This window comes from Ciconia boyciana, chromosome 1 (genome assembly GCF_034638445.1).
Source record: "Ciconia boyciana chromosome 1, ASM3463844v1, whole genome shotgun sequence".
In the NCBI taxonomy this organism is placed as follows: Eukaryota; Metazoa; Chordata; class Aves; order Ciconiiformes; family Ciconiidae; genus Ciconia; species Ciconia boyciana.
In genome coordinates this window covers 211,703,203-211,725,972 of record NC_132934.1, presented here as the reverse complement: position 1 = coordinate 211,725,972, position 22,770 = coordinate 211,703,203, and the positions used below count along the sequence as shown (strand labels likewise).

At 44.2% G+C, this 22,770-nt stretch overlaps 1 protein-coding gene across 3 annotated transcripts; it reads left to right on the top strand.

The window, feature by feature from the left end:
- Positions 1-303: 303 nt before the first annotated feature.
- Positions 304-8,702, top strand: PRSS23 (serine protease 23). 3 transcript variants are annotated; one of them, XM_072850764.1, is made up of 2 exons: positions 304-486; positions 5,527-8,702. In XM_072850764.1, the coding sequence occupies exon 2, from the start codon at positions 5,540-5,542 to the stop codon at positions 6,656-6,658; it is 1,119 nt and encodes a 372-aa protein (XP_072706865.1). In that variant the 5' UTR covers positions 304-486; positions 5,527-5,539; the 3' UTR covers positions 6,659-8,702. The 3 variants fall into 3 exon arrangements, with proteins under 3 accessions (XP_072706865.1, XP_072706866.1, XP_072706868.1); XM_072850765.1 differs by lacking the exon at positions 304-486 and adding an exon at positions 627-1,162; XM_072850767.1 differs by lacking the exon at positions 304-486 and adding an exon at positions 2,328-2,450.
- Positions 8,703-22,770: the final 14,068 nt, after the last annotated feature.

The window sequence follows — 22,770 nt, the reverse complement described above, 5'->3', positions numbered from 1 at the left end:
TGGCCCCTGAGCTGCCCGCAGTGCTGGGACACCGCGAATAAAAACAAGGATGAGGAAAAAAAATACGGTTTTCCTCAGGAAATAAATGAAAATAGCAGGATAAGAGGGAAAAAAGGGGGTGACGCCCCACCGGGTGCCCAGGGGCGGCGGCCCGCGGGGGGAGGCCTGCGCGGAGGGACGGCCTCGGCCTCGGCCCCGGCCTCGCCCGGCGCGGCCCCCCGCGGACGGTGGGGCGGGCAGAGGGCGGCTCGCCGCCGGGAGCGCTGCGGGGCGGAGCGGGGCTCGGCGGCGGCGGGAGGCACCTGCGGGAGGGATCCGCTCCGCCCCACGCCGCTCCGCCCCGCTCGGAGCGCGCCTCTGAGGGACGGCGCCCGGCGGGAGGGAGCGGGGAGGCGCCCCCCAGCCCCGCGGAGGCGGCGGGAGTGATGGGACCGGCCCCGCCACCTGCCTGACGGCTGCCGGAGAAGCCGCCGCCACGGGGAGCTGGTAGGTAGCGGGTCCCGCCGCTCGGGAGGGTGCGGCGGGGCGCGGGTCACCCCGGGGGACAAAGGGGCGGCGGGGAGGATGGCGTGGGCCGTTCTCGCCCCTCGGTGCCCCCGGGGCCAGCGCTTCACCTGCCGGCGGGCGCGGAGCCGCGGGGAGCCCGGCGCTGCGGGGCACCGGCCGTCCCCGCCGGGCGCTGCCGCCAGCCGGGCTGCGGGAGCCGCTGTCCCGGCTCGGGGCGAGCCCTCCTCGCAGAGCTCAGTTTTTAACCCCGCTGGCATCAACGGGAGCGCACCCGGCCCTGCCTCTCCGGCGGCGGGCAAACAAAAGGGATAACGCGGCTTCTCCCCGCCGGTCCCCGCGTCGGGTCCCTGCCGCTGGGACGGCCGGAGCGGCAAGCACCGCTGCTCGCTGATGTCGGTGACTAACTTTGAAGGCGCGTCTGGTGAGGAAGCGGCTGATAAAAAAATCGTCTTCGCTGCGTTTCACACTTGCGAGGCGTCAGAAGTAGCTCCCCGGTTGAGCCGCTGCGGTCCTGTACTTTGATTCATCACCGTGACTGAGAACATCAGTCTGTTGGGTTTATTAGGCGTATATTACGCAATCCCTTCAGCGAAGTGGTTGCTGGAGCCTTGCGGCGGTTGTTCGGCTCCTGCCCCGAACGAGGTCCGAGGGGTCGGTAAGTCCCGCCGGAGACCCCGCTTTCGCGGCTGCCCCGGTGCTGTGCATCGCCCAGGTGGTTTGATAGCCCTGGGGATGCATGCCCGCGCTTACAGCTTGCCGCTTTATTCAAGTTACTGTCTGCCTGTAACAGTTTGCTCTTGTACAGTGAAACTGAAGCTGCTTTACATGCAGGGAGGGAGAAAGAGGCGAAAGGAAAGAAGGTGAAAGGAGGCAGTAAAATTATTCTATAGGAATTGGACTAAGTGGTAAACACATAATATGATCCCTTTCCTCTCTGTGTGTGTGTCATTGACACACGTGTCAAAATACCCGCTGTGCCCGTTGTATGTGTTAACAGACACCCTTGGCCTGCCAGTATCAAAGTTTGTTTCAGGTTTTCTGAGACGTCTCTTCTTACAGCCCTCGGTCTAGCGGGTAAGGCAGTGTAACTCTCACACCACCCTCAGCATCGCAGGCAGGCTGATAGAGATGTTAGATTTTAATGGCAGTAAGGCTTCTGTAATTCTTAAAGTGCGACTCGGTTATTTTTGCTGTGTTTTAACAAGTTCCGTGACTAAGAAAAGCAGCCGAGGTATTTTGGCACGGCAGTGACAGTGATTTAGTTCACCTTTATAATTTGGTTTGAGGCAAGTTTTTCTCTCTTACTCTCTTGGTTTTCTTTCTTTTTTTTTTTCCCCCTTTTTTCTTTTTTTGCCATTCTGGCTTCCAGCACTGTGGAAAAACTTTCTTCATTTCAAAATGTAATGGAGACTGTTCGCTTCACAGGCTTTCATACTGTATGTTTCAAGATTTATTGTTATTTAACCATCTATTACAAGAACCACCCCTGAAGTAGTGAACTCTTCCAGAAAAATTACTTGCTTATTAGAAAATGATTCATGTCCGTCCTGAACAAGGCAGTTCTCTTTCACCAACATCTATCTCAAGGCATGAATGCCCGTAGCAGGCAGGGAAACGTGTCTGTAAAGTGTTTTAGTGGCATGGGGAGCCCCAGGGTAGCTGTCACTGTTTCCATTCTCTAAATTTTAATGCCATTAGCAAGTGTGATTATGTACAAACCGCTTTCTAGGGGGTTCCTAGGCTGGATATCAGAGCAGGGCTTTGTACTGAGTCAAAGGGTGGATTGAGTTTATGACACAGTTTAAATAGAAACAGAAGAGCAGTACTACAGTAGAGCAGCACATCGTAATTCATTCAGTATTGTTTTGTGATAGCCGTTCAGGGAAGTACTCGCTTCTTACCAGTTTGTTCTGTTTGAGGACATCTTTCAGGGTCACCCACGAGTAAGTAGCTGAACGTAGAGGGTGTTAACCCTGGTTTTTTCAGATTTTTGTTTTTGTTTTAAACAAAAAGAGAAAGGAAAAGGAAAGGAGAGGCTAACTGGTGGGTCTCTCTTTAAATTTAGACTACTTTTAAAATTCCTTCATTTTTCCGCTTAAGCATTTTATTTTTTAAAGAGGAAGGATCTGCACAGAAAGGGGTACTATGCACTAATTTGGCATCTTCTTATAAATAGGAGATATTTATTCTATTTATTGCAGCCCAGAACTGATGTAGTACCAGTTATGTCTCCAGATAAGACATAATTACGAAGACTTCAGTAAATGCCTTGGTTTGTGAGCACTGTTTAGCTGCTATGGTCAGGTATAAACTCACAACTGTATTTTATCGTTAGGTTTTAATAACATTTTAAATAATAGAGAAGTTCCATAATTGATGAAAAGCCTTTTTTATCCTATATATCTGCAATGTGATCATAGCACAGAGGCAGCAGGGGAGGGGTGTGGGAAGGCTTGCTCAGAGACAAGCTTTACAGAGCACAGCACAGACACAGATACGGTCTTCTGAAGCCTTTTTGGGGGACCAACTTGAATCCCAGCTCCTGTTGTGTTCTCTTCATTGGGCGGCTGCCCTCTACTGTCTAAAACTGCCTTGGAAAGCATTGGCGTTGCTGCAGTGGTGACGGTTGGGAGATAAGGGAGGGCAGGTTTCAGGGAGAGGTAATTTCTCTTCTCAGCCCCGATGATGCTCTCGGAGGAAGCAGAGAAGCTGTTGGGCACACAGTCCCTTCATCAGGTCGCTGCGCTGACGGGCACAAGGGAATCTTGCTGCTTGTGCAAATAACAACTGACAAGACATTTCTAATTTTCCCCTGCCAGCTAAATAAACCAGCCAAAGGCCAGCATTGGCTCAGTTAGCAGGAATGATTTTTAGATCCGAGAAGTGGCATGAGTGGTGCAATTTAGACAGAGATTCCATCTATCAGGAAAGCTTCAAATGTAATTTGTGGGAATAACTTTGATGTGAAGCAGATGAGAGCAGACTGCTTATAAATACATGCTCTTAATGATGGGATCTGCTACCTGATGCACAGCATAACTGTGATTTAGTCTGTTCTCAGTTTCTAACTGGGAGACCAGTAAACATTTCTGTGTACAGTCCTCACTGTCACAAGTAGGACAGGTAACAGTTGACTTATGCCAGTGTGTGTTGTCTTTGTGGGGATGGAGTGGTATCATTTATCCCTGTTACTTTCTTTTTCTATGTTTTCCTAATCACTGTTATACAACAAGTATATTTGATATACAGCAAGTGTTCCCTGGGCCATCCTTATACCAACGTGAGACTGTCTCATTTGATAGCTTGCAAAACCCAGCCACATCAAATATTAATCTCTGCCATGGAAGGAGTCAGAGGAGCTGATGGTTTTCCTTGAATATATAAGCAAGTGTTTTCTAATTTTGGGACATCCAAAATTATGCAGTTCTGATTCATGTTTAAAATGACCTGTATTTTCCAGCATGACTTGCCTGTTAGGTATAAAGCAATACATTCTATAGAGCTTAACCCTTCTAGAAAAAAAAACGTCCCTTTAAAGATGTCCTGTTTGTTAATGAAAAAATTACCAGCAGAATGGTCACTTCTGGAAGAGTCAGTACTTGCCTCTCTGGGTATCAGTAACATCAGCTCTGTTCATCTATGTCTGGTTTTTGGAATGGAAATGTTTTGATATCCTGCATGAGTCAATTGATATTTTGAACCATTGTGTGCTTTAATTATAGCCTCCATTCCCAAGGAGGATGCTACCAACAATGGAAGAATCCAGGCCCAATATTTGAGTTGGACACCTTTGGACTTCAGCAGTCTGTAGCTTCCAAAATCTTTTTTGGTGCAGCTTAGGGATGGAGTATTCCTACAAAAAGCATTGGAGAGAAGGATTTTTCTTTTTTGTTCTTAGATAGCTGTGGTCATCTCCTGTGTGATTTGCTTTGGTTTACTCGTTTGAGGTATTTCAGGAATGATCCTGCAGTTGTCATCAGTGTAACCTCAGCAGGGTTTTAAATATGTGTAAGCTCAACATAATTGTGAAATTTTGTTTGAGTAATCTTTGTGTGAGGGATATCCTGCCTGCCTTCCAGCCCAGGGCGCAATGCCTCCTGCAGCGATTCAGCTGTATGGCTAATTTTCAAATAAACTAAAGTTACACATTTTCTTGACACAGTACTAGTGCACGCTGTTCTCTGCAGTCTGAGGCACTCTGCCTGTGGTTCATAAACACATTTACAGTCCCATTTGCCTCCCTGTGCTCAGAGGGGGTTGGTTTGCATTTCTAATTAATTGAGTTTATAAAGGAATAAGCCAGTATGTTAACTGAAAATTCCCTCAAGAATTGTAAACTTACTTCATTAGCTGCACTTGTGTAATCATAACACCCTTTGTCATGTAAGCCTAGGGCAGAGCGAATGCTGCGTGGAGCAGAAACCTTTCTCTGGTATGAGTTGCAAGGGGAAGCGAGTCTCCCGTGTGGTCATGTTCTGCAACCCAGCTCCTGTTCAGGTTACCTTCTTTGTCCACCTGCCTGTTCCTACCATCAGCTTGATGTCTCTGGCTAAGACAGCAAAGGGTGTGAGGTGATTTAAGGACCTCTCTCAGTGGAGTCAGAGAGGAGGTGGGAGGTTTCAGAGAATGCTGTAATCTAGCTGAAGACAGACACATTTACTCTTCGCGGGAGCTATGGTTTCTGAATGCAGGAATTTACACAGAGTCTGAATTTCCTTTACACTGTGTGAAGACAAATAGCATAACTTCCCACTGATGTCAACTGGGAGTTGGTGGCTCAGCACCTCTAAGGGTTAAATGCCCTGTGTTTCAGTGTTAACCTGGGACACTTGTTTTAGGATACATGTTAAGGTATTACTTTAATGCTGAGAAGCCTGAAGAACTTAATGATAGTTGGCTCCATTCAAATCACTTGACCACTGTTATATTGTACTTTGTTAGCAAGCCATTACTTAGCAAGGTAGATTAATCTTGCAACATGTTTGGGTGAGTAACTGGACTTCCTTTTGCTTTCCACAGGCTGGCATTCAGAATGGCAGGCTTGTCCGCTTTAATCCTCCTTTTGTGTGCTGCTAAAGATGTGATGCCCTCCAGTTCTCACTGGAAGCCAACTTGGCCATCTTACAGAGTTCCAGTTATCCTACCACAGTCTACTCTTAACTTGGACAAACCGCAGTTTGATGCTGAAGCCAGACTGGAAGTGGTATCTCCCTGTGGCCCAGCGTGCCACAAAAGTTCTCCACTGCCAACTTACGAAGAAGTGAAGAACTACCTGTCCTATGAAACCTTGTATGCTAACGGTAGCCTCACTGAAACTGAAGTGGGCATATATATTCTGAGCAACAGCGGTGATGGGTCTCAAGGCAAATCTCGAACTAAGAGGCAGATCTATGGCTATGACAGCAGGTTTAGCATTTTTGGGAAAGACTTCTTGTTGAATTACCCATTCTCCACATCGGTGAAGCTATCTACAGGTTGCACAGGGACGCTAGTAGCTGAAAAGCATGTTCTTACTGCTGCTCATTGTATCCATGATGGCAAGAGTTATGTCAAAGGAGCTCAGAAACTGCGGGTGGGGTTTCTAAAGCCCAAACTGAAAGATGGCAGCAAAGGGGCCAATATCACCAACTCAGCAATGCCTGAGAAAATGAAATTCCAGTGGATCCGAGTGAAACGGACACATGTCCCCAAAGGATGGATCAAAGGCAATGCCAATGATATTGGCATGGATTATGACTATGCCCTGCTGGAGCTGAAGAAGCCTCATAAAAGAAAGTTTATGAAGATAGGTGTGAGCCCACCAGCAAGACACTTGCCTGGAGGGAGGATTCACTTCTCTGGTTACGACAATGATCGCCCGGGAAACCTGGTTTACCGTTTCTGTGATGTCAAAGATGAAACGTATGACCTGCTGTACCAGCAGTGTGATGCCCAGCCAGGTGCGAGTGGATCTGGGGTGTACGTGAGGATGTGGAAGAGGCAGAATCACAAATGGGAGCGTAAAATTATTGGAATATTTTCAGGCCATCAGTGGGTGGACATGAATGGCACCCCACAGGATTTCAATGTAGCTGTTCGCATCACACCCCTCAAATACGCACAGATTTGTTACTGGATCAAAGGCAACTACCTTGACTGCAGGGAAGGATAAAGACAATGAAACTCCTTGAAAGCACTTAATGACTGGTTTTAATTACTCATCTGGGGAAAGGCTAGACTTCTGTTGCAAATGTGTGTGATACGATCTTGTAACATCAGGATGTGATATATAGCTTTTCAAGCAAGCCACCTTGTTCTCAGGACAGGGGCTGTGTGGTGCTGTCATTACAGCTCGAAACTGGGGAGAAAGGGACGTCTGCTGGGTGGGGAAGGAGCAGGTGGACTTGCTGAATTTGCAGCTGAGCAACTGAAGATTAATTAGGGGCGGATCAGTAAACAGTACGAAATCAGAACCGTCTCCAAAGAATCTTATAAAAGGGACGCTGTTGACTATCTCATGCCTACAATGTTTGTTTTAATAAATCCTAGGATTAGTAGAAATGCTTTGATCTGAACTTTTAAAAGAAAATATTTCTATGCTGGTGGGGGCTGAAGAGGGGCATTTAATGGTGTTTGCAACCCAAACATTACAGCTTTGTGTTCCTGCATGAGAAAGGGAGTGTGAAAAGGGCAAGGCATGTGCTGTGGGAGATGAATGCCACACAAATAGTGTGAAGGGTAAATAACTGCATAACACTTCTAACCTTCTTTCGGCCTGAGTGATTTGAGACTTTGTTAGTAACATAGTTAAGAAAAATGCTTTTTGAACAAACAGACCTTGATGTTACAAGGACTTGACTGTGAAGATGATGTTGGTCATATGAGCAGTGCCATTGCATCCTGCTTTGGGAAACATAAATAGTACACGGGCTTGAATCTTTATAGCAGCTGGAGCATAGCCTTACACCTAGCAGGATCCCTATGAATATACTATTATAGAAAGTGTATGGGGACAGAGGCTTGTTTTCCGTTATGACCTATTTAGATCTTTTAAGGAAAATCTCGTGTCAGCAACTCAGATTTTCAGAGAGGAAGCCTGTCTTGGGTCTTGCTGGCCATCTGAATTGCTGCCTGCAAAGCAGGTAAAGGGGAGAGCAGGACAAGGGTTCTACTGAGTTTTCCCCCTTTTTGTTGAAGATCCATGCTGTTCTACCTAAAAATACACCAGGTAGAGGGACCCTAGATTTCTAAGTGTCTCTCTATTGTGTCCCTTTGGCAGTGTAATTTGTATGGCATCTTGACTTCTCTTTCTTGTGTTGCTTGAGGTAGGAATCCTCCTCCCCATCAAGTTGTTGAGTTACAAATAATTCTTGGCAAATGCACAGTTCAGTAATTCTGCAGCTGGAATAGAGTCACATTATAGGGTGCAGTCTGAGTTTGCTATGAAGTGATGCTCTGCTGTCTCTTACAGATAACAGTGACGTATAGCAGAATTGTAGTTTGAAACAAGAACTGTCTTTTATAGGTAAAATCAGTCCAGCCAAATAGTTGTAGCTCAGCAAACAGCATTGGGAAGTCAGTGCGGCCTGTACAAGCAGTGTTTCTCAGGTGGATTGTGCCACTGTATTGCAGTAACATGGCTAAGTACATGCTGCCATGCCAATATTATTTTTTAAATAGGAGGATCGACACTGGCTCCAGTTCCAGTTTCTCTTCCACCCATCTCTCAGTGTCTCCTGAAGCTTACCAAGTTGCCCATGGCGCTTGGTGTTGTGGGGCAAATGCCAATCCCTGGTGTGAAATGGCAGAGCTGGGAAGGAATGAATCTGAGCAGAGCTTCCCTATGCTGTACAAGGAAAATGTTAATTCAGCTAAGCCTTTCTTACACTCTACTAATTACTATGGCATTTGTAAACATATGCCTGATGGTGCTTTATCTTCGTGATGGCTTTGGCTCTAGTTCTGAAAAACATTTTTTGCTAGAGCTGCCTATGATTATTATTTTTATAGATGCAGTGTACAAAAACATGGACCCTCATGTGGGCTTTTGGTGCACTCAGATACAAGCAGTTACTAATGCTTTGAAATATGAATAATCACCATATGTATCTGATGGTCTTTTTCTGCCTTGTTATTTTAATTTCCTTTACTTTATGGCTGTTATCTGGAGCACTTTTGTTTGAATGTATCACAGTGAATAAAGAAAAGTTATGGAATTTCAATGCAGACGTTCTTGTATTTGTATGATACTTGGGTTGCACTTTCAATCTCATTTCAGTTACTTATTTGGAAGGACATTCAGATACAGAACAGATGTATTAATATCCTCAGTGCTGTTTATTTTCCTTCAGTTTTCTTTTGTCCCCACCTGTTACAGAAGTAAATTAATTTTTTTTTCGGTAGGCTTAATTACTTTGTGTCTTTGGACAGTAATAATCAATCTTAGCTTTCATATAATTGTTGCAGTTCCAAAGCCAGACATGAGCTCAGATTAGTTAAAGCTGAAAATAACCTACTAGACTAAAGAGTCACTTTTTTATTATCAACTTTAGGGTCGATAAACTAGGGAGGAATTTGAACCAGTCAGTATAAGGCCATAAATCAGGGCCATCTTCTTTTTCTTTTAGTTGATGCAGTAAGAAAAAAGTTCCTCTGAAGCCAACAGTGAGACCCACAGGTTTTTGAGGAACGCTGGAGTACAGAAATGTTCTACTTTTTGATTTGGGATTTGCTGTCCATACACCTTTCCTGATTTCTGGATGTGCACGCTATGTCATGTGGGCTTGAGAACATCAGTCCTGGCTTATGGGACATACTTCCCATCTGCTGGTCCTATGTTCTCAACTGCTTCGTTGGACTGTAGACTGAGATCTTTTATTCTCTCGAAGTGACTGGCAGAGTGCAGTTGTGCAGAAGGCACAACGTGAGCAAGGTTTTTTTGTTTTTAAAAAAAGTATACAGCAAGTTTAGTGTAATCAGGGGTGGGAGAGTCTCCTTCTACTGTACACCCTATATAAAATTATTCCAGATTGTTTTTGGACAGAAAAGGAAATCTCAGATAATGTGGACAGTAGTGTTGTGCTAAAGCTCAACATTGTTTCACCTGGGCCCACCTGAATTGATGGTAATTTTGCCACCGTGTTCATTCAGAGAGGGGTTGGGCCATTGCTAGGCAGGCCTGGAAATTGCATTCTGAGTATATTTGCTTGGATGCTGTAAACAGGGCTTTTTTTAAAATGAAGCCTTTAAACCGTGAGAAAGGTAGCCATGCAGCCAACGTAGTTCATCAAGGAAACATAAGTAACTGAACTATATACAGGCACGACACTAGAAATCTTATTGTCCAACTGATCATGACTGCTGATAATCTGAAGAACTGAATCAGGTGCCTCATTATTCTTGTATCTTAAGGCAGGACAGCAGGTGGGTGTAGAGGGGTTGTTTTGGTTGTGAGTGGAAAGGATTACAATCTTCTGCTCCTGCATCTTTAAGAGTCTAACATATGAAAAATTCTAGCTAATGTGATATAACTCCCTTGGAGAACAGTGCTGGAGATGGAAACTGAAGTCTCAAGAAAGCACAGACGGTGCTGAGCTCTTCCAGAGCACACAGTGAACTTAGGCTACTGAAGACTGCAGAATATCATCAAGTTTCTTTCTCAGAGGAAAGGTATTTTCCTTGCATCTGTAATTGTTTTGCAACTGAATTCCCAGGCCTGCCTGTTTAGAGGGCAGCCCTCATCTTAAAAGTTGCACGCTGAACTCCAAGCAAGTATAATACATGCTTGAAATTCTTTTCCGTGTTTCCACTTAATCTGCCATTTGTTAGCGGGTTTTGGTAGCGTGCCAATGCAATATGCACAGGCCTTGAGACGAGAAGCTTTCAAAGAGTGGATAAAGTATGATGGGTGGGTAAAAACATCTTTGCTTCCTGGAGTAAAAAGGAAGCGTGAAGAGAGAAGAGCAACGGAGTGAAAGGGCGATGTGATTCGTATCACAGGAGCAAGATTCCTAGTGAATCAGTTGCTGTGTATATATGCACGTGTATGGATGTGCATGTGTGTAGGGGTTTTATGAATAATACTGTTTGTTTCTGTTCCCTGTTCTACTAGGTGTAGAAGAAAAACTAATGAGCTGAAGTAAATTAAGCCTCTTAAAATGAGTGCGTAAATACCAAATCTGAAGCTAGTGTGCAGCACATATGAAAAGTTTAGACTGTGACTTGTCTGTAGGTACACAGGAAAAGCATAAATCAGTGACATTAGAATTAGGAACTTGATCTTTTCCAACCAGAAGATGTTTTTTCCCATCTCACACAGTGGCTATTAGGTTGCATGTGCATTGTGGCTGCTATTAAAGGTAATGTGGGCTTTTATAGGTAAATGATTAAACAAGAGAAGAGAAGAAGTCTTAGCATGCCCCAAACACTATTATCAACACTGATTATTCCCAGGATAAAATTACCAGTGATGCTTTGTTTGTGGATTGATTTTGAACTAAATGGGAGTAGGTTGAGTCATGAAGCACGCTCGTACTGTTTTTTATCTAAAGATCTCTAACAGTAATTAAGTGATTGTGGCTCAAGGGGAGACAATGAATGTTCTGCAAAACATTTTATGGACAGTGTTTATTTTTTTAAAAATAAATTCCCTTTAAAAGGTAAGTATGCATCAGCAGAGATCTACAAGTTAAACACTTCTATTACTTCACCAAGCAAATGATCATGGTATAAAATACTCCATTTAAATAGCACATATAATGAAAATATCTGATACATGTTAACTGACATTTGCTCATTTGCACTCGTTTCAGTTTTGGAAACCACCGTTCATGCCGATTTGGTGAGGAGAGAGTATTTTTCTGGCAAGCCTGGCCAACTCCAATACAAAGAGCGTGTTCATGAAATACTGACATGTGATGGGAGTATGAAGGTTGTTAGCTCTTATTGGAGTGACAGCAGTAATAAGGTATAATAAATTTTTCCACCTTATCCTAAACAATTTCCTGTAACTATTTTATGCCACGTTATCATAGATTTGGTGATTTTCCTTCATGTAGGTGATTGCCTACATGAAGAATGCAATGATTTAATGATGATTTATGGGGGGGGTTTTGCATCCCCTTACCTGTGAAGCCAGCTGTATTTACTGCTATGGGCAGGTCAGAAGAGGGCAAAAATGTTCATATTTGCAGAAGTTCCTTAAAGGCTTGTGTAACAAAGTCCTACTTCTGAGCTGAAGTTGAACTATATTTGCCATCATACAGAAAGGGGTAGGTTTAATTAGATGAGTTTAAACCTGAACTAGCTAGAAAACAGTTCCTTTTTGGTATTTTCTCACTGTCTCCATCCTTCTTTTTCTGTTCCTGCCCATCCTTAGAAAAGAAAACTTCCCGTGATGAAAAAGAATGGAGATCCTTAAAAATGAGGGGATAAGGTGCACTTCAGAAAACCTGTTCAGCTGGTATGTTGGCACTTTCCTGCTGCAAAGAGAGTGCCTACCCAATGGCTTGGCTGTTTTGATCATTCTGGGACAGGCAGGTGGCACTTGCTTTGGTTTTGACCAAAAATCTCCACCTGGGTAAAAGAAACCTTTCTGATAAAAACTTGTTTGAAATCAGGATGTTTCAACAAAGCTTTGGTTTCTGTGAATTGCTATAAAAGGCTATCTTTCTAATGAATTTTCAATCAGACCCTGCTTAAGTTAACTTTTCCTGTGGTGGTGTTCTGGTCCTCATAGGAAGAAGGATGGTATCCCTGCTTGGAAGATGATATTACAGCTTATCAACAGCATTCAACAAAATTCTCTTATCCAAAAGTCATGTTTTACCTGAACTTATTGCAGCCTTGTTCATTCTGAATGGAGCACATAGGGGCCTGTTTTGTTGTTGGTAGGAAAAGGAGCACGTGAGGAGATGTGCACCACTGCAGCGCAGGGTCAACTGACCGTGGGACCAGAGGCTACAGAAACAGGTGGAACGACAGGGGTTTTCTGGTCTCCGCCATCTCACAAAAGCTTCACTCAGCAAAGAAGCGTGGGGTGGAAGAAAATGTCACACTGGGCTTCATCCCGCACCCACCAAAGTCTGCTATTGTGTTGGGTGGGAGCAGGATCCGTGCGCAAAGGGATCTACCACGCGGCTTAAATGTCACCAGTCGTGTGGGAGCACTTCTCTCCAGCCAGCCCTTCTGAGGGATCATTGTGGACAATGAAAGGGCAGGAAAGACTTTCCCAGAGCGTGTGGGTGGGGGAAAAGCAACTCTTCATGCTGGGAACGCATCAGATGTGCGGATAACTCTGAAATGTGTTTTCCCTGAAAAAGGGTTAGGCTGAGTGAGCTCTGCAGGTGGAAGGAGAGCAGCTTTGCTCAGCAGGACCCCTCCCCATGCTCAGAGATGTCTCTGGCTACAGCCGAGGGGAGGGGGATTGCCACACTCTCACCATTACGGATGAACCACTCAATACCTGCCACCGGCCTCCTGCGGGAAGTAATTATTTAACAAGAAGAAGAATAAAAAATGAGAGAATAACCTGAAAGAAGCGGTGAGATGCGTTCAGTTCACAGTACCAATGAAATAATTGTTTACAAATGGCTACCCAGAAATACTCACATTTTTTCTAAGTACCTGTGGCCACTGCTGTTGTTGCCAGTGCTAAAAACCTCAACTGCCTGGGCTGGACTCAAGCTTGTAGGTACTGTGGAGACATCCGCATTAGAAATTCACATTTCCCAGGCTTCACCATAAAAACAGACTTTCTGTCTCCTTGTTTCCACCAGACCTCATTCAGGAAACACAATCCTCTTTTAGGTGCATGATCTTAAGCTTTATATAATTAAATATCTTTAGGGTATTTCTCAGTAATCGGCTCCCTGAATTCTTCCTGTGAGACATTCTGCTGCTCTTCCCAGCTTTGTGTCATCAGCAAATTTCATTAATGTGCTCCTTCTTCTTGTGCAAATGTTGCTGGTGAATATATTTAGTTAAGACTGGCTAAGAGTGATGCTTGAGAAACTGTGCTGTAACCTCCCTCTACCCTGATGGCTCCCCTTTCAGCACCTTTTGTTTCTGCTTCAGCCAGAGCCTTTTGCTAATAATTCCCTACATGGCACCGTTTCAATTTCAACCACTGAAATCCAGTTAGATGAGGTCCACCAAAACCAATTATTATAAATTAAATCATTGCTTGAGCAATGCTAAGAATCTGCAATAAATTATGTGCAAAATAGATGGCCTATTTCATCATGCTCGCTTTAATCTTTATTTTAATGTTCACCAGAAAGAAATACTTAAATTAAGATTACAGTTTTGGGGAATAGCTTTTAGTGTAATATTATCAAATTAATTGGGGGTCTTATGGGACAAAATCTCAAAATTATCTAGGTTTCAAGCTTAGGAAAAAGTTGTATACATTCATTTTTATTAAGCTCTAATCCGGAACATAAACACTGTATTGGTTCTCTTTCTTCATATAGCTAATTGTTTAGAAGCTGATAAACCACAGATAAAGCCTAAGGACACAACTGTTATTTTTTTATTCTCTATAGCTGCCTTACTTGCATTGTTGCTAATTGGAGCAGATGCAAGATCTTTAGCATCACCATGATGATAAAACAGCTCATTCTTTTGATGTCAGATAAAACGCGATTTTGATGTGATTCTGAAGCCAAGAATCATAAAATCTGCTGTCATAATATCTTCCTCTACACTTGAAAGGGCTATGAGACATCTGGAAATAGAAGAACCTTTTCTTTTGCCCCATAAAAAATAGTGTTGCCCTCTTTTTCCTCCCAGTTTTTTCTCTTTCAGTCTGGAAAGATTACAAAAACAGTCCGTGAAGTCAGTTTATGGAAGGCTTTAGTATAAATCCTCTGTTTGGGGTGTGAAATATTTTGCATATTTGATCTCCAGCACTCAGGGGTGACTTGGCATGAGCTGGGGACTGCCAGGACACCTATTTTCCCTGCCGCAGGGCAGCAGGAGCAGCCCGGGTAGTCCTGGCTGCTTGGCACTGAGCTGGGATTTGTGGTTTCCAGCACCATCGCGGTGCAACAGCCAGAGTCATGTACCCCTCTGACCTGAGCAAATCCTCTTTGATCACTCTTAGGTTTGACTAAGGTACTTCCATAGCTCCTTTTTGGGTTATTTGGGTTTGGGTTTTGTTTTTGTGTTGCTCACCTCTGTTGTTAGCTGCTCCCAGATTTCTGTAATAATGTCTTCCCTTGTGATACAGGGAGAATTGTAGCCTCTGGACTGATGCGTAGATAAACTTTTTATGTTTGTACCAAACACTAGCACCTTCACTGTAGTCACTCGCTTTATTTTTCCAGTGCATTATTTTTCCAGAAATCCTGTTGCTGAAGGAACAAGCCATAGGAAAGCATATGCCCAGCAATGAACACTTGCTTTTGTGAAAGATTTGTAGGTTGAAGGTAAAATGGGAACAGGCTGCAGGATTTAATGAACTATTTCACATGATCCCTCTGAATTTAATATGTATGGTGGCTTCAGGTCTCACAACACTACACAGGAGACCAAGTACCATTGCTACTTTATTCTTTAATAAACACGGAAATCAAAGTCTGCAACTTCTGAATTCTGCACATATTTTTGATGCTTAATGCATGATATGTGCCTGCTAAATGTTCTTACCAAGGCAGAACATGGTATATTAAAAGGCAGGTAAAAGAAAAAGCATGGCTTGCTTTGATCTTGGGGGTTCTTGTGCTACTTGCCACTGAAGGTTTACATTTGCTCTTCATACACTATATGCAATTTGTTTGGCTTTCAATAAAAATGACAGACAGAATTAATAACAGCCCTGATATCTCATCAGGAGATGCATTCCAAAAATATCTGTCTATCTACACAGTGAGTGTATGAAAGCCTATATAGGATCCTTGTCAATAAAATTCTTCTGCTTCACTCAGAGAGAGACTTTTCATTAGTTTGGAAAAATATTTTCCTCATTACGATGGCTTACTTTCATGCATCCAGAAAGATATTGAAGGTAACTGATCATTTCTAAACAATAAACATTTCACACTACTACTGCTTAAATTTGCCTTTTGTTTATTAAAAAAAAAAAAAAAAGAATGTTCTTTGTGGCAAAGGATGAGGTTATATTGTAATGCTCTGGGACACATTGGAGAAAGCACATGGTACTGTTTAATTAACGAGTTTTATCAGAGTATATCAACCTTGAATTAAAGCTGCATGGGCCAAGAAGATGCTCACATTTCTGAACTTTGGAACAGTTTGGAGATTGCAAACGTAAACTGTTCTACTGGGATCCATCTGGTACCCACACTGGTCAGCAGTACACGTGGACCATGGTCTTACACCACAGACCCTCCATCATTTGAGCTAAATCACAAACTGCATCACTAGATAGTTGGATTTTTTGAGGGTGGGCCAGCTATGTAGCCAGAGATGGGAGTTATCTTTGCTCTTATGCTTCTCAGACACTTCCTGACAACAAAGGAATGGTTAAACTTAGGACTCTTAGATTCCAATCTCTGCCCTAACAAATGGAAATTCCTCTGTATATTTTCCTGCCGAGTTTTGTCTTGTCTGCTGCGCTCCTCTTACTTCCTCATCACTACCATCTGGTGCTGGAGACATTCCATTTTGTGTTGTCTAAACTGGTTATCAGAGAGTTAATGAGTACCTGGGTAATACAGGATGGAGACGTGCTCCATCCTTCCCACACATCCTGTTTAGTCAGTGGGATTCCCCCCCTCCTCAGCTTTATTTGTGATGCAGTAAAAATAGATCAGCAGAGTTCCATGCAGTATTGTGAGCAGAGTTTACTTTTAATCAAACTATGTGGTCTTTTTACAAAATCAGTGACAAAGCTGCTATTAAATAGCTTTGAAGTTCTTCATAGCCTCCAACCTCAAATGCTCTAGCAAAACAGATCCATTAAAGCTTTTAGCTAAGAGATAAAGAAGATGAGTAATAGGAGCTTGGAAACAAAGCTGGCTCCATTTCTTTTGGAATGTTGAACAGCTCTTCAAATACCAATGGGCATGAGCAAGCCCAGCCTAGGAAGGGAAGGAAGATAAGAACATGTTTGGATGCAATCCATTCTCAAGAAGACAGAAATTTCCATCATTTACCAGCAGTCCTGGCTAACTGGGGAGGTCCCTGCTGACTGGAGGTTAGCAAATGTGACACCCATCTACAAGAAGGGCCGGAAGGAGGACCCGGGGAACTACAGGCCTGGCAGCCTGACCTCGGTACTGGGGAAGCTGATGGAGCAGATCATCCTGAGTGCCATCACACGGCATGTAGAGGATAACCAAGGGATCAAGCCCAGCCAGCACGGGTTCAGGAAAGGCAGGTCCTGCTTGACCAACCTGATCTTCTACAACAAGGTGACCCGCCTAGTGGATGAGGGAAAGGCTGTGGATGTTGTCTATCTAGACTTCAGTAAAGCCTTTGACACGGTTTCCCACAGCATTCTCCTGGAGAAACTGGCTGCTCATGGCTTGGACGGGTGTACTCTTCACTGGGTTAAGAACTGGCTGGATGGCCGGGCCCAAAGAGTGGTGGTGAATGGAGTTTACTCCAGTTGGCGGCCGGTCACAAGCGGTGTTCCCCAGGGCTCTGTGTTGGGGCCAGTTCTGTTTAATATCTTTATCAATTATCAGGACAAAGGGATCGAGTGCACCCTCAGTAAGTTTGCAGATGACACCAAGTTGTGCGGGAGTGTTGATCTGCTTGAGGGGAGGAAGGCTCTGCAGAGGGACCTGGACAGGCTGGATCGATGGGCCAAGGTCAGTTGTATGGGGTTCAACAAGGCTAAGTGCAAGGTCCTGCACTTGGGCCACAGCAACCCCATGCAATGCTACAGGCTTGGGGAAGAGTGGCTGGAAAGCTGCCAGGCAGAAAAGGACCTGGGTGTGTTGCTCGACAGCCGGCTGAACATGAGCCAGCAGTGTGCCCAGGTGGCCAAGAAGGCCAATACCATCCTGGCTTGTATCAGGAATAGTGTGGCCAGCAGGACTAGGGAAGTGATCGTGCCCCTGTACTCGGCACTGGTGAGGCTGCACCTTGAATCCTGTGTTCAGTTTTGGGCCCCTCACTACAAGAGACATTGAGGTGCTGGAGCGTGTCCAGAGAAGGGCAACGAAGCTGGTGAAGTGTCTGGAGCACAAGTCTGATGAGGAGCGGCTGAGGGAACTGGGGTTGTTTAGCCTGGAGAAAAGGAGGCTGAGGGGAGACCTTATCGATCTCTACAACTACCTGAAAGGAGGGTGTAGAGAGGTGGGGGTTGGTCTCTTCTCCCAAGTAACAAGTGATAGGACGAGAGGAAATGGCCTCAAGTTGCACCAGGGGAGGTTTAGACTGGCTATTAGGAAATTTTACTTCACTGAAAGGGTTATCAAGCATTGGAAGAGGCTGCCCAGGGAAGTGGTTGAGTCACCATCCCTGGAGGTATTTAAAAGACATTTGGATGAGGCGCTTAGGGACATGGTGTAGTGGTGGTCTTGGCAGTGTTAGGTTTACGGTTGGACTCGATGATCTTAAAGGTCTTTTCCAACCTATACGATTCTGTGATTCTGTGATTCTGTGAAATGATGAGGGAGCAACCTTCTCACAAACAAAATCATAGTTTTGTGTCAAACACAGTGTCAAGCTCCAAACACAGTGTCAAGCTCAAGGACCGTATTTATGTCAAAAATGGAAATATCCACCAGCTGCTGTGTGGTCCGGGTACCAGCAAGTTGAAAACAAGACCCTGGTCTCTTAAACTGCATGGGATTTATGTATTGTGGGGTCCAGCTGTGAGACCATGTCTATCCACAAGGTGATAGGTGATATTCAGCCCTTTCCCCTGACTGATGACTGTCCAAACACCAAGAGCTTTTCTAGTAAGGTCAAAGTCGAGAGGCGTCTATAAAAGTGCTAGACCAGGAAGCTGGTAAGAGTGGGCCTCTGCCTGGAGACAGCCTGTCTGCCATAGAGAGGAGCAGATCTAGAAATCAGTAAAAAGCCCATCCAGCTAGAAAAAAGAAAGCATTACAGATTAAAATCATGAGGTCATGGTACACAGATTTTCTGTGAATGTGCCAAACCAGAACCCTTCTCCACTCCTGCACTATTTCAGTGGGAAATGCTCCTCCCCTGCCTATATGAAACATTCACCAAAGCTGCAAGTTCCTTGGAGAAGACAGTGAATACAAAATCTTCTTTCTCCCAAGCTCACTCACCAGGCTTCTCAGTCCATCTCCTTCCACTTCTTTCCTGGCTTTTCTTCCTCTTTTTAAGCTCACTCCTTCACCTGGGCTGATTCCTATCACCAGTAGTCTGAGCTGGCTCCCACAGAGATAGGAGAGGAGGAGATCCTGGCCATGTGTTCCCTTCTTCACCCTGCGTCACCTCTGCATTGATTCCAAACCTGTATCTTTGACTACTTGTCCCAAACCAGATCCCCTCATTCATGGTCTCACATGAAAATTTAGATCCTTCTCAACTTCTCTGTCACATCTACTAATCTTTCCTAATCCCAATTTCCAGCTGCCTGCTAATCCTTTCCCTTTTCTTACTCCTATTGTAAACATTTCCACGTTGAATTCAAACACTTCTTTCCTGGTGCTCCTGGGAGTCTGGGTCACCCAGAGCAGAGCAGACACGAAGTCCCAAACCTTGGTTCCAGTGCCAGCCACAGCTCTTCATCATTGGGAAAGTCAATGTTTGTCCCTGCTGTCTTCAACTGGAGCAGCTGTAGAGGTCTGGTGGATTCAATGCCTTTGCAGTCAGGTTAGTGCCAGGCCCTGGTTATCACCACAGTCTCATGAGTGTAAATGGTTTAAGCACATGGGAAAAAAATGAAAGGTTTGAACATACACAGTAAGGACAGACTCTTCAACGACAGTAGCAATTGCACAGAAGAAGCTTCTGTAGGGTGAATATAGGTTTTTTTTCTGAGATATTAGAGATTGGTCAGATTTAGGCAGACTTTTAGAAAAAAATAAGATAAATACACTGCTGCAAACACCTGGTCTGCTAAAATATATGCTCCTCTTCCAAATCCAACAGCACTAGAACAGCCTCTTTTTACCCAAAATGTTGCCTTTTTTTTTTTTTTTTTTTGACCTGTGCAACAATCCCTTTCATCTCCTTGTTTCAACCTAGGAATGAATGAAGTTTCCAAGAATACATCAGCAGAAGGCTGAACATCAGGAACATCACTACCTTACAGCTTGAGTTTGCCAAGATCTTAGGACCTTTAACCGGGATCTTATAAAGGAAAGTAGCAGGGAACCTCAATAACAGGCAGAGTCAGTGAGCTCAGAGACTTACAGTTGAGGGCTGACAGGAGTTAGGGAGCAGAGGATCTGAGACAGGAGAGGTCAAGAGCTCTAGAGTTGTTCAAAGTGTTTTGATGGCAATGCCAGAAAGGGCGGCATGTGGAGTTGGATGACTGAAGAGGGAGTGTTAAAGCAGCAGAAAGGGCGTGGAACATCTGTTTCTTCATTATGGGAATTGTAGTTCAGTTACAGGTAGAAGTGGGTGGAAACCCCCTTTCCACCTCCCCAGTGAAGGAGAAAAGCTCTAGTAGAAGAGCGGAGAAAATTGGCACGGAGGAAAAGAGACATACATGAAGGGAAGAGAAAGGCAAGATGATTGTTTTCCCTTGGAAATGTGGTGTTTTGGTTGAGTTAGAAGAGAAATTTACTGCAGACTTTAATAACTGAATGATATTACTAGAAAGGAATCCTATAAACCATTTTCACCCTATTGTACAACTTCATCTAACCTACGGCAGAGGATGACAACTCAAACAGCTCTAGAGCTTTCTGAAAAGATTCAAATGTAAATATATGAAGCAAAATAATCTGGACAGATGTGATTTTAGATAGATTTGGTGTGGTGTAAATTTGAGACAAATTAGAGTTAGGATTAAGTTTTAAATGATCACACAATTTAATTCTGAGCAAGAATTCTAACATGGAGGAAATACTGAGATTTGACCTTCTGGGGACATTTATGCTCTGTTGAACAGAAGAACTCAAACCATATTGGCCTGTTTGGAGAATTTAGTTGTAACTGAAAGAGAAGCTAAAAACAAACCATTTCTCATTTTATACCAGACCCAGAAGGAAGATAATCCAGTGATCAGAGGTTAGACTGGAATTCAGACCTGGATTTACTTCCCCGTCTGTGTAACCACGCACAGATTTGGAAGACATTTAAATGTCAAACTCCAATGAAATAAAGAGAATTAATCTGGGCTTTAGCTTCTCTGGATACAATTTGGTCTGAGTAAATGCAGATGTCTACGATGTGATAAATACTTCTTCACAGTCAATGGAGAGGAGAAGCCATTTTGTAGGTCATGATTCAAGTTTCCCTAAAGTCGATGTTTAAAATAGGTCAGATGAATCACTGAATAATATTGTTTCTCTCTATTGTCTCTAAAAGGAGCTGAGGGCTCTTAGCTCAGTTACAGGAGAACAGAACTTTCCTGTTTTGGAAAGGTAGCTGACAGCTAAAACTGTTAAATTTGGAAGGTACTCAGATGCTGGTCTAGCAACATCAAAGTACTATAGATAGATTTGAAAGGTCAGCCTGGAACACACTTCGTTTCCTCTTAAAATTCAAGGGGATTTGAGTCAGACATGAGCTCCACAGCACATCTTTAGGGCTTCTGCCCATCTCTGAGAATTGTTCTGATTTTCTGGTATCCAGTGAAAGCCACTGATGTGAGGGAGGATTGGGAAGCCCTCAAAGGAAAATGCAAGCCATAATCACCAGGCAGACCTGGGATGGGCCCCAGCACAGTCATTCCTTTCCTTCTGCCGCTTGACTTACTGTACCACAGGCCAAATAAATTAAGGAAACTATAACTAAATGTAGTTGTGAAAAAAAATTAAAACTGAAATTGTCCCTGATTGGCCATGCCTAGCTCTGCACATTTACAGGGCTTTGCATCTTTTCATTGTAGTTTATAAGTTCACTTTTCATTCCCACTTTCAATATCTTCTCCCCTTCCTCTCTTTGCAAGGAGTGTTTGTTTTATGCTGGCTACATCACTCTGGACACACGGCCCGGTATCGCATCACCTGCTCTGGAAACCACCCTGAAGTCAGGAAACCTGCGCTTCATATCTCATTCCACATTTGGTGTTGTTCTGATCCTCTGACCACATCAAATGCAAGCAGAAACCACCACATTCACCAAAAGGCATGCCTACTTCCACCAAATCCCTTCTGTATTGCTTCAGGAACAGGAAAATTGCTTCAACCTTCAAAGAGTTTTCCTGTTTTTGTGGCGCCATTTGTAGGTGCCCGCCTCTGTCCCAAATCTCTGGGACCTTTACAAGAAAGGCCTCTGTCCCTTCCTGTTTACTTGTTTCCTCCCAGACGCTTTCTGCAGCATTTAGCTACTAACCATTTTCTCCCTTTATGTGTGACCTTTCCAAAGCCATGCAAGATATTATAGCACGAATTTCAAAGCCACAATATGTTCTGCTTTGTCTGGGCAGCTCACAGCACTAACTTTTCCCTCTGTTGCTTCTTATCTTCTTGTCGTGATTTAATCCCAGCCGGCAACTAAGCCCCACACAGCTGCTCCCCACATTGGGATGGGGGAGAGAATCAGAAGAGTGAAAGTAAGAAAATTGTTGAGTTGAGATAAAGACAGTTTAATAGGTAAAGCAAAAGCTGCGCACACAAGGAAAGCAAAGCAAGGAATTCCTTCACTGCTTCCCATGGGCAGGCAGGTGTTCAGCCATCTCCAGGACAGCAGGGCTCCATCACGCGTAACGGTGACTTGGGAAGACAAACGCCATCACTCCAAATGTCCCACCCTTCCTTCTTCTTCCCCAGCTTTCTATGCTGAGCATGACGCCATATGGTGTGGAATGTCCCTTTGGCCAGTTGGGGTCAGCTGTCCTGGCTGTGTCCCCTCCCAACTCCTTGTGCCCCCCAGCCTACTCGCTGGTGGGGTGGGGTGAGAAGCAGCAAAGGCCTTGACTCTGTGTAAGCACTGCTCAGCAGTAACGGAAACATCCCTGGGTTACCAACACTGTTTCCAGCACAAATCCAAAACATAGCCTCATATAAGCTACTAGGAAGAAAATTAACTCTATCCCAGCCAAAATCAGCACATTCTCCACCCCTTATTCCATACCATTTACATCATGCTCAGGTCCCACACTATCCGATCCATCCTCATTAACCACCACCCCCTTCCCATCCTTTGATATAAAACACAGATATCATTCCCTTAGCCTATGGACCACCCCTGTAAAATGTCTGTAAAATGTCCACGAAA